This window comes from Oncorhynchus mykiss, chromosome 15 (assembly GCF_057628025.1).
Source record: "Oncorhynchus mykiss isolate SJ-2025 chromosome 15, ASM5762802v1, whole genome shotgun sequence".
NCBI lineage: Eukaryota > Metazoa > Chordata > Actinopteri > Salmoniformes > Salmonidae > Oncorhynchus > Oncorhynchus mykiss.
This window is the reverse complement of record NC_143036.1, coordinates 14,410,858-14,422,500: the sequence shown is the minus strand read 5'-3', so window position 1 is coordinate 14,422,500 and position 11,643 is coordinate 14,410,858. Positions and strand designations below refer to the sequence as shown.

At 46.8% G+C, this 11,643-nt stretch overlaps 1 protein-coding gene across 4 annotated transcripts in view; it reads left to right on the top strand.

Moving 5' to 3' along the window:
• The window catches only part of LOC110490919 (disco-interacting protein 2 homolog C), a 38,482-nt gene that overhangs the window by 7,530 nt on the left and 19,309 nt on the right, over positions 1 to 11,643 (top strand). For 2 of the 4 annotated variants that reach the window (XM_036943760.2, XM_036943761.2), the window contains exons 7-22: positions 591 to 782; positions 990 to 1,187; positions 1,463 to 1,554; positions 1,682 to 1,792; positions 1,942 to 2,065; positions 2,159 to 2,268; positions 3,048 to 3,150; positions 3,345 to 3,409; positions 3,504 to 3,597; positions 3,754 to 3,873; positions 4,851 to 4,965; positions 5,166 to 5,305; positions 5,390 to 5,526; positions 5,798 to 6,006; positions 6,463 to 6,577; positions 8,386 to 8,587. In XM_036943760.2, the coding sequence (XP_036799655.1) occupies positions 591 to 782; positions 990 to 1,187; positions 1,463 to 1,554; positions 1,682 to 1,792; positions 1,942 to 2,065; positions 2,159 to 2,268; positions 3,048 to 3,150; positions 3,345 to 3,409; positions 3,504 to 3,597; positions 3,754 to 3,873; positions 4,851 to 4,965; positions 5,166 to 5,305; positions 5,390 to 5,526; positions 5,798 to 6,006; positions 6,463 to 6,577; positions 8,386 to 8,587 (2,127 nt within the window). Of the gene's footprint in view, positions 1 to 504; positions 783 to 989; positions 1,188 to 1,462; positions 1,555 to 1,681; positions 1,793 to 1,941; positions 2,066 to 2,158; positions 2,269 to 3,047; positions 3,151 to 3,344; positions 3,410 to 3,503; positions 3,598 to 3,753; positions 3,874 to 4,850; positions 4,966 to 5,165; positions 5,306 to 5,389; positions 5,527 to 5,797; positions 6,007 to 6,462; positions 6,578 to 8,385; positions 8,588 to 11,643 lie in introns of all 4 variants that reach the window. The other 2 variants (XM_090199317.1, XM_090199318.1) reach the window with 2 other exon arrangements.

Below are 11,643 nucleotides of genomic sequence, written 5' to 3'. Positions count from 1 at the left end.
CTCTTGCCACCCCCCTCTCTCTCTCTTGCCCACCCCTCTCTCTCTCTCTCTCTCTCTTGCGACACCCTATCTCTCTCTTGCCCACCCCTCTCTCTCTCTCTTGCCCCCTCTCTCTCTCTCTCTCTCTCTCTCTCTCTCTCTCTCTCTCTCTCTCTCTCTCTCTCTCTCTCCCGCTCTCTTACTCTCTCTCTCTCTCTCTCTCTCTCTCTCCCACTCTCTCTCTCTCCCGCTCTCCCACTTTCTCTCTCTCCCGCTCTCTCTCTCTCTCTCTCTCTCTCTCTCTCTCTCCCACTCTCTCCCGCTCTCTTACTCTCTCTGTCTCTCTCTCTCTCGCTCTCTTACTCTCTCTCTCTCTCTCTTTCTCTCTCTCTCCCGCTCTCTCTCTCTCTCTCTCGCTCACTTACTCTCTCTCTCTCTCTCTCTCGCTCACTTAATCTCTCTCTCTCTCTCTCTCTCTCTCTCTCTCTCTTTTCTCTCTCTCTTTTCTTTCTCTTTCTCTCTCTCTGTAGAGAAACACTCTACTCCTCCTGATGTAACTGGCTACTCATCTGACTCCTCCCACTCCCACTCCCACCCCCACCCCAACTCAGAGCGCCACATAGGAACCATCGCCCGAAACACACAGAAATACGGCAACGCTGAACGCATGGAGACTGGAGACGGTGTCCCGGTCAGCAGTCGTGTGTCTGCTAAGATCCAGCAGCTAGTGAACACTCTGAAAATGCCTCGTAGACCTCCACTCAGAGAGTTCTTCGTTGATGACTTTGAAGAACTTCTAGAAGGTAGGAGCTGAATAAATATGAATAAATAAATAAATACAATGAATAAATAAATAAATACATACATATTTAAATCTAGGTGTCTAGCTATCTAGCTATCTTCTCTGTCTTCATACTTAGTGAAAGGTTAGGGAAGGTTTCTGCATTCATCTCTAGTGTGTTTAATTGTTTTACATGCAAGTTTCACAATAAAAGTCTCTGTCTCTGTAGTCCAGCAGCCAGACCCCAAGCAGCGCCGTCCGGAGGGGGCAGAGATGTTGGCAGTGAGAGGAGAGGCTCTGGGGGTGGTGACTAACTGGCCCCCTTCCCTGGAGGCAGCTCTCCAACGCTGGGGCACCATTAGCCCTAAAGCCCCCTGTCTCACCAGCCTGGACACCACTGGCAAACCTCTATATGTACTCACATACGGTAACTACACACATCAAAGGAGGCTGGTGAGGGGAAGAGGGCTCATAATAATGGCTGGAACGGATTAAATGGAAAGTTATCAAACACTTGGAAACCATATGTTTGATGTATTTGATACCATTCCACTGATTCCGCTCCAGTTATTACCACGAGCCCATCCTTCCCAATTAAGGTCCCACCAACCTCCTGTGGCACAAATACACACACACACACACACACACAGCCACACAGTCACGCCACACACACACTCACTCAGCCCTGTGTTGTGTCCATAGGGAAGTTATGGTCTCGAAGTGTCAAGCTGGCCTTTAACATCCTACACAAGCTGGGCAGCAAGCAGGAGCCCATGGTGCGACCGGGGGACAGGGTGAGTACATGTAGAAGATCCATCCCTCCAATACTTTTCTAGTTATGATATTAATAATGGATATCCGAATTAAGGACAAGAAGGATTGTAATATTTTCTCCCTGCCTATGTTCCTCCGATCCCCCAGGTGGCGCTAGTGTTTCCTAATAATGACCCGGTGGCCTTCATGGTGGCCTTCTATGGCTGCCTGCTGGCTGAGGTGGTCCCTGTACCCATAGAGGTGCCCCTCACACGCAAGGCACGTCTACATAAAGTCCAAGCACAGAGCCCTGGGGAACACCTTGTTTCATTCGCATACTGTTTGTTGTGTTGTATAAGCAATAAGCACATTCAAGCACGTATAGGAGTGTTTGTGTTGGACCTGAACATGTCTGTCTTGTCCAATAGGATGCTGGCAGCCAGCAGATCGGCTTCCTATTGGGTAGCTGTGGGGTTACCGTGGCGCTGACCAGTGATGCCTGCCATAAAGGCCTGCCCAAGAGTGCCACAGGAGAGATACCACAGTTCAGGGGTAAGTGTATGTGTGCGTGCATGAGAATGTGTTCTCGTAATCTAGTTCCTCAACAGTGTATGAATGCAGCCAAATGATTCTCTGTCTCTCTAGGATGGCCTAAGCTGCTGTGGTTTGTGACTGAGTCGAAGCATCTCTCCAAGCCTCCCAGAGACTGGTTCCCTCACATCAAAGATGCAAACAGCGACACAGCATATATAGAGGTGATACATTCATTACATTTCCATTACAAAGAGAGCTTCTAATGTAAATCAATCCAAATTGCTTTAGCAGAACCCTAAGGGGTTTTAATGTATGTGTTTGTTACTCTACACCATACCACTGCTTTAACACTCTCTCTCTCCCTCTCTATCTTTCTGTATTTGTTCTCTCTCGCCCCTCTCTCTCTCTCTCTCTCCCTCTCCCTCTGTCTCTATCTATCTCTCTCTCTCTCTTTGTCTCTCTCTCTCTGTCTCTGTCTCTGTCTCTCTCTCTCTGTCTCTCTCTCTGTCTCTCTCTCTGTCTCTCTCTCTCTCTCTCTCTCTCTGTCTCTGTCTCTCTCTCTGTCTCTCTCTCTCTCTCTGTCTCTCTCTCTCTCTCTCTCTCTCTGTCTCTGTCTCTGTCTCTCTGTCTCTCTCTCTCTCTCTGTCTCGCTCTCTCTCTCTGTCTCTCTCTCTCTGTCCTCTCTCTCTGTCTCTGTCTCTGTCTCTCTCTCTGTCTCTGTCTCTGTCTCTATCTCTCTCTCTCTGTCTCTCTCTCTGTCTCTCTCACTCTCTCTCTGTCTCGCTCTCTCTCTCTGTCTCTCTCTCTCTGTCTCTCTCTGTCTCTGTCTCTCTCTCTGTCTCTGTCTCTGTCTCTGTCTCTATCTCTCTCTCTCTGTCTCGCTCTCTCTCTCTATCTCTCTCTCTCTGTCTCTCTCTCTGTCTCTGTCTCTCTCTCTGTCTCTGTCTCTGTCTCTGTCTCTATCTCTCTCTCTCTCTGTCTCTCTCTCTCTCCCCCCCAGTACAAAACCTGTAAAGATGGAAGTGTTCTGGGAGTCACGGTGATGAGGATCGCTCTGCTGACTCACTGCCAAGCCCTCACACAGTCCTGTGGCTACACAGAAGGTACTGTAAGACACACACTCTACACACACAACACTCTCGCTCTCACACACACAAACACAAACGCACTCTGCCAGGTAATCTCTCTAACGCTTTCTTTCGCTTCAGTGATCTCTTGACGTCTGTCTCTCCCTTTGTCTCCCTCCCTCTCTTGCTCCCCCACTCCCTCCTAACCCGTCTCCCCTCTCTCTCTGCAGCGGAGACCATAGTGAATGTTCTAGACTTTAAGAAGGATGTGGGACTGTGGCACGGCATCCTCACGGTAAGACCTGCTGCTACAGGTCAGGTTGTCAGGGAAAGTATGATAAGGGGTTAAGGGTTAGAGGTTAAAGGTTTTGTGTATCTCCTATCTCCAGAGCGTGATGAATATGATGCATGTGATCAGCGTTCCCTACTCTCTGATGAAGGTCAACCCGTTGTCCTGGATACAAAAGGTCTATCACTTTAAAGGTCAGACACACCCACCTGTCAATCAGCCACTCAATAGTAAATTCATATGTCAATCTACAAGATATTGTTATGAAGTCATTTGTCAATCATTCAGGAAGTATTTGATCTTAACTTTGCGTTAACACTGATGTCGACACTGTGTGTGTTTCTCTCCAGCCAAGGTAGCGTGTGTAAAGTCCAGAGACATGCACTGGGCTCTGGTGGCCCACAGAGAGCAGAAGGACATCAGCCTGAGTTCCCTCCGGATGCTGCTGGTCGCCGACGGATCTAACCCTTGTAACTCTCACTTCCTATTTATCGAGATATTTTTCTCTTAGTCCTCTCTATTTTTCTCTTAGTCCTCTCTATTTTTCTCTTAGTCCTCACTGTTTTTCTCTTAGTCCTCTCTATTTTTCTCTTAGTCCTCTCTATTTTTCTCTTAGTCCTCTCTGTTTTTCTCTTAGTCCTCTCTATTTTTCTCTTAGTCCTCTCTATTTTTCTCTTAGTCCTCACTGTTTTTCTCTTAGTCCTCTCTATTTTTCTCTTAGTCCTCTCTATTTTTCTCTTAGTCCTCTCTATTTTTCTCTTAGTCCTCACTGTTTTTCTCTTAGTCCTCTCTATTTTTCTCTTAGTCCTCTCTATTTTTCTCTTAGTCCTCTCTATTTTTCTCTTAGTCCTCTCTATTTTTCTCTTAGTCCTCACTGTTTTTCTCTTAGTCCTCTCTATTTTTCTCTTAGTCCTCTCTATTTTTCTCTTAGTCCTCTCTATTTTTCTCTTAGTCCTCTCTATTTTTCTCTTAGTCCTCTCTATTTTTCTCTTAGTCCTCTCTATTTTTCTCTTAGTCCTCTCTATTTTTCTCTTAGTCCTCACTGTTTTTCTCTTAGTCCTCTCTATTTTTCTCTTAGTCCTCTCTATTTTTCTCTTAGTCCTCTCTATTTTTCTCTTAGTCCTCTCTGTTTTTCTCTTAGTCCTCTCTATTTTTCTATTAGTTCTCTCTGTTTTTCTCTTAGTCCTCTCTATTTTTCTCTTAGTCCTCTCTATTTTTCTCTTAGTCCTCTCTATTTTTCTCTTAGTCCTCTCTATTTTTCTCTTAGTCCTCTCTATTTTTCTCTTAGTCCTCTCTATTTTTCTCTTAGTCCTCTCTATTTTTCTCTTAGTCCTCTCTGTTTTTCTCTTAGTCCTCTCTGTTTTTCTCTTAGTCCTCTCTATTTTTCTCTTAGTCCTCTCTATTTTTCTCTTAGTCTTCTCTTTCCTTCTGTCCTTTCCTTCTCCAGGGTCTATCTCGTCCTGTGACGCGTTCCTCAACGTGTTCCAGAGTAAAGGCTTAAGGTCAGAGGTCATCTGTCCCTGTGCCAGCTCCCCCGAGGCACTGACTGTTGCCATCAGAAGGTAGGCTCCATCTACACTATCCCCTGACTAAGCACACAAACACACACCATCATCAGCAGCAGCATTCATTCTTGGTCGATCCTAGAGTAACAGGCTTAATATTTTGTTGGTTTGGAAAATGATTCTGTCAAAGTTAGGTGGCTACCATCATCATCATCAGTGAGATCAGTCCTTTATATCTGTCTCTCTCTCTGATCCAGGCCAGTGGAGGACAGTAGCCAGCCACCAGGCCGAGGGGTTCTCTCCATGCAGGGTCTGAGTTACAGTGTGGTCCGCGTCGACACGGAGGAACGCCTGTCAGTCCTCACTGTGCAGGATGTGGGCACTGTCATGCCTGGAGGTAGGGGTGTGTATGTGTGGGTGTGTGGTTAGGCCTGCTCTCTTCTTCAGCTCCAGTTGTGCAGTGTGTGTGTTCTGTCTCCAGCCCTGGTGTGTGTGGTGAAGCCAGACGGTGTGCCTCTCCTGTGTAAGACAGATGAGATCGGGGAGCTGTGTGTGTGTTCCGTTGCCACGGGAACATCGTACTACGGACTGACAGGCATGACCAAGAACACCTTTGAGGTGAGGACAGTAGGGTTTGTGTGTGTAACTTACATATAATGGCCATTTGTACTGTGTATATAGCATTTACAACATTGGTGTGGGTGTATGTTCATGACATAATATATGTGTGTGTGTGTGTGTGTGTGTGTGTGTGTGTGTGTGTGTGTGTGTGTGTGTGTGTGTGTGTGTGTGTGTGTGTGTGTGTGTGTGTGTGTGTGTGTGTGTGTGTGTGTGTGTGTGTGTGTGTGTGTGTGTGTGTGTGTGTGTGTGTGTGTGTGTGTGTGTGTAGGTGTTTCCAGTAGCATCCGGTGGAGGTCTGGTCAGTGAGTATGCGTTTGTGCGTACGGGGCTGCTGGGCTTCGTGGGTCCAGGTGGTCTGGTGTTTATCTCCGGCAAGATGGACGGCCTCATTGTGGTCAGCGGACGCAGACATAACGCTGATGACATCATAGCCACCGCACTGGCCGTGGAGCCAATGAAATTCATCTACAGAGGGAGGTATGCAACCGTGCAGTATTGTTTTGGACAAAGACACTGTAAACAATAGAGCCACATGTTCTGGTCAAAAGTTGTCAACTACATAGGGAATACTATTCTCCGCCTGTACTCACTGTACTCTCCATGTAAAAGATGTCAGTTAGAGAACATACTGATACTACCCTAACCATCTGCCTGCCTGCCTGCCTGCCTGCCTGCCTGCCTGCCTGCCTGCCTGCCTGCCTGCCTCCCTCCCTGCCTCCCTCCCTGCCTCCCTCCCTCCCTCCCTCCCTGCCTCCCTGCCTCCCTCCCTCCCTCCCTCCCTCCCTCCCTCCCTCCCTCCCTGCCTCCCTCCCTCCCTGCCTGCCTGCCTGCCTGCCTGCCTGCCTCCCTCCCTCCCTGCCTGCCTCCCTCCCTCCCTCCCTGCCTCCCTCCCTCCCTGCCTCCCTCCCTCCCTCCCTCCCTCCCTCCCTCCAGGATAGCAGTGTTCAGTGTGACCGTGCTGCATGATGAGCGTATCGTGGTGGTAGCAGAGCAGAGACCAGACTCTACTGAGGAGGACAGCTTCCAGTGGATGAGCCGCGTGCTGCAGGTAACAACATCACCCTACAGTACGACCATAATACAGGTAACAACATCACCCTACAGTACAACCATAATACAGGTAACAACATCACCCTACAGTACGACCATAATACAGGTAACACCACCACAACATCACCCTACAGTACGACCATAATACAGGTAACACCACCACAACATCACCCTACAGTACGACCATAATACAGGTAACAACATCACCCTACAGTACGACCATAATACAGGTAACAACATCACCCTACAGTACGACCATAATACAGGTAACAACATCACCCTACAGTACGACCATAATACAGGTAACACCACCACAACATCACCCTACAGTACGACCATAATACAGGTAACACCACCACAACATCACCCTACAGTACGACCATAATACAGGTAACACCACCACAACATCACCCTACAGTACGACTATAATACAGGTAACACCACCACAACATCACCCTACAGTACGACTATAATACAGGTAACACCACCACAACATCACCCTACAGTACGACCATAATACAGGTAACACCACCACAACATCACCCTACAGTACGACCATAATACAGGTAACAACATCACCCTACAGTACGACTATAATACAGGTAACACCACCACAACATCACCCTACAGTACGACTATAATACAGGTAACACCACCACAACATCACCCTACAGTACGACCATAATACAGGTAACACCACCACAACATCATCCTACCGTACGACTATAATACAGGTAACACCACCACAACATCACCCTACAGTACGACCATAATACAGGTAACAACATCACCCTACAGTACGACCATAATACAGGTAACAACATCACCCTACAGTACGACCATAATACAGGTAACACCACCACAACATCACCCTACAGTACGACCATAATACAGGTAACACCACCACAACATCACCCTACAGTACGACCATAATACAGGTAACACCACCACAACATCACCCTACAGTACGACCATAATACAGGTAACACCACCACAACATCACCCTACAGTACGACCATAATACAGGTAACACCACCACAACATCACCCTACAGTACGACCATAATACAGGTAACACCACCACAACATCACCTTACAGTACGACCATAATACAGGTAACAACATCACCCTACCGTACGACCATAATACAGGTAACAACATCATCCTACCGTACGACTATAATACAGGTAACAACACCACAACATAACCCTACAGTACGACCATAATACAGGTAACAACATCATCCTACCGTACGACTATAATACAGGTAACAACACCACAACATCACCCTACAGTACGACCATAATACAGGTAACGACATCACCCTACCGTACGACCATAATACAGGTAACAACATCATCCTACCGTACGACTATAATACAGGTAACAACACCACAACATCATCCTATCGTACGACTATAATACAGGTAACAACACCACAACATAACCCTACAGTACGACCATAATACAGGTAACAGTACCGCAACACGACCACAGTACGAACTTAATGCAGGTAACGCTACCTCAGCACAACCACAGTACAACCATAATGCAACCAGACCAGACAAAATGTGTGAATAAGCAAAACAGTGTATTTTATTTAGAGTCAATTCAAACTACTTTTTTCTACCTTGCACCTGGGAAATTGTTAGAGGTTTTCATGATCTCTTGTCTCCTCCACTGTGTGTGTGTGTGTGTGTGTGTGTGTGTGTGTGTGTGTGTGTGTGTGTGTGTGTGTGTGTGTGTGTGTGTGTGTGTGTGTGTCCATCCGTCCGTGTGTGTGTGTGCTTGTGTGTTTAATTGACAGGCGATAGACAGTATCCATGGTGTGGGTGTGTTCTGCCTGGGGTTAGTTCCAGCCAACACCCTCCCTAAAACCCCCCTTGGGGGTCTACACTTGTCTGAGACCAAACAGCTGTACCTGGAGGGGGGGCTGCACCCCTGTAACGTCCTCATGTGTCCTCACACCTGTGTTACCAACCTGCCCAAACCACGACAGAAACAACCAGGTGAGAGAGAGAGAGAGAGACAGAGAGAGAGAGAGAGCGAGAGACTGAGAGAGCGCGCGTGTTTAGCAGAGCTGATTTTATTTATTTATTTCACCTTTATTTAACCAGGTCAGCCAGTTGAGAACAAGTTCTCATTTAAAACTGCGACCTGGCCAAGATAAAGAAAAGCAGTGCGACACAAAGAACAACACAGAGTTACACATGGAATAAACAAAACAGACAGTCCATAACACAATAGAAAAAAGAGTCTATATACAGTGTGTGCAAATGAGTTAAGATAAGGGAGGTAAGGCAATAAATAGGCCCTAGTGTTGAAATAATTACAATTTAGCAATAAACACTAGAGTGATAGATGTGCAGAAGCTGAATGTGCAAGTAGAGATACTGGGGTGCAAAGGAGCAAAAAAAAATGCAATGAATAACAGTATTAACAGATGGGCTATGTACAGGTGCAGTGATCTGTGAGCTGCTCTGACAGTTGATGCTTAAAGTTAGTGAGGGAGATATGAGACTCCAGCTTCAGGGATTTTTGCAATTCGTTCCAGTCATTGGCAGCAGAGAACTGGAAGGAAAGGCGGCCAAAGGAAGAATTGGCTTTGGGGGTGACCAGTGAAATATACCTGCTGGAGCACGTGCTACAGGTGGGTGCTGCTATGGTGACCAGTGAGCTGAGATAAGGTGGGGCTTTAGCTGGCAAAGACTTATAAATGACCTGGAGCCAGTGGGTTTTGCGATGAATATGAAGTGAGGGCCAGCCGACGAGAGCGTACAGGTCTTAGTGGTGGGTAGTATATGGGACTTTGGTGACAAAACGGATGGCACTGTGATAGACTGCATCCAATTTGCTGAGTAGAGTGATGGAGGCTATTTTGTAAATGACATTGCCGAAGTCAAGGATCGGTAGGATAGTCAGTTTTACGAGGGTATGTTTGGCAGCATGAGTGAAGGATGCTTTGTTGCGAAATTGGAAGCCGATTCTAGATTTAATTTTGGATTGGAGATGCTTATTGTGAGTCTGGAAGGAGAGTTTAGTCTAACCAGACACCTAGGTATTTGTAGATGTCCACATATTCTAAGTCAGAAGCGCTGGACGGGCGGGCAGGTGCTGGTAGCGATCGGTTGAAGAGCATGCATTTAGTTTGACTTGCATTTAAGAGTAGTTGGAGGCCACGGAAGGAGAGTTGTATGGCATTGAAGCTCGTCTGGAGGTTAGTTAACACAGTGTCCAAAGAAGGGCCAGAAGTATGCAGAATGGTATCGTCTGCGTAGAGGTGGATCAGAGAATCACCAGCAGCAAGAGCGACATCATATACATCGTATACAGAGATAAGAGTCGGCATGAGAATTGAACCCTGTGGCACCCCCATAGAGACTGCCAGAGGTCTAGACAACAGGCCCTCCGATTTGACACACTGAACTCTATCTGAGAAGTAGTTGGTGAACCAGGCGAGGCAGTCATTTGAGAAACAAAGGCTGTTGAGTCTGCCGATAAGAATGTGGTGATTGACAGAGTCGAAAGCCTTGGACAGGTCGATGAATACGGCTGCACAGTATTGTCTCTTATCGATGGAGGTTATGATATTGTTTAGGACCTTGAGCATGGCTGAGGTATACCCATGACCAGCTCGGAAACCAGATTGCATAGCGGAGAAGGTACGGTGAGATTCTAAATGTTCGGGGAGGTCTGTAGCAGTTTAACAATCAGAGGGGGATGACCACGGCAGCTTTCCAATCTTTGGGGATCTCAGATGATACGAAAGTGAGGTTGAACAGGCGAGTAATAGGGGTTGCAACAATTTTGGCTGATAATTTTAGAAAGAGAGGGTCCAGATTTTCTAGCCCAGCTGACTTGTTGGGGTCCAGATTTTGCAGCTCTTTTAGAACATCAGCTATCTGGATTTGAAGGTGAAATGGGGGAGGCTTTTGCAAGTTGCTGTGAGTGGTGCAGTGCTGTTGACCAGGGTAGGGGTGGCCAGGTGGAAAGCATGGCCAGCTGTAGAAAAATGGTTATTGCAGTGGGCAGCTGGGAGGAGGTGCTCTTATTCTCCATGGACTTTACAGTGTCCCATAACTTTTTGGAGTTTGTGCTGCAGGATGCAAATTTCTGTTTTAAAAAGGCTTTCCTAACTGCCTGTGCATATTGCTTCTTATTTTCCCTGAAAAGTTGCATATCGCGGGGGCTACTCGATTCGAATGCAGTACACCACAGGATGTTTTTGTGCTGGTCAGTCAGGTCTGGAGTGAACCACGGGCTATATCTGTTCTTAGTTCTACATTTTTTGAATGCTTATTGAAGATGGTGAGGAAAGCACTTTAAAGAATAACCAGGCATCTTCTACTGACGGATTGAGGTCAATATCCTTCCAGGATACCCGGGCCAGGTCGATTAGAAAGGCCTGCTCGTTGAAGTGTTTTAGGGAGCGTTTGACAATGATGATGGGTGGTTGTTTGACCGCAGACCCAAAATGGATGCAAGCAATGAGGCAGTGATCTCTGAGATCCTGGTTGAGGACAGAGGTGTAGTTGGAGGGCGGGTTGTTTAGGATATCTATAAGGGTGCCTGTGTTTACGGATTTGGGGTTTTACCTGGTAGGTTCATTGATGATTTGTGTGAGATTGAGGGCATCAAGCTTAGATTGTAGGATGGCCGGGGTCTTAAGCATGTCCCAGTTTAAGTCACCTAACAGCACGAGCTCTGAAGATAGATGGGGGGCAATCAATTCACATATGGTGTCCAGGGCACAGCTGGGGCAGAAGGTGGTCTATAGCAAGTGGCAACGGTGAGAGACTTGTTTCTGGAAAGGTGGATTTTTAAAAGTATAAGCTCAAATTGTTTGGGCACAGACCTGGATGGTAAGACAGAACTCTGCAGGCTATCTCTGCAGTAGATTGTCAACTTCGCACCCTTTCGCAGTTCTATCTTGTCCTAAAATGTTATAGTTAGGGATGGAAATTCAGGGTTTTTGGTGACCTTCCTAAGCCAAGATTTAGACACAACTTGGACATCTGGGTTGGCAGAGTGTGCTAAAGTAGTGAATAAAACAAACTTAGGGAGG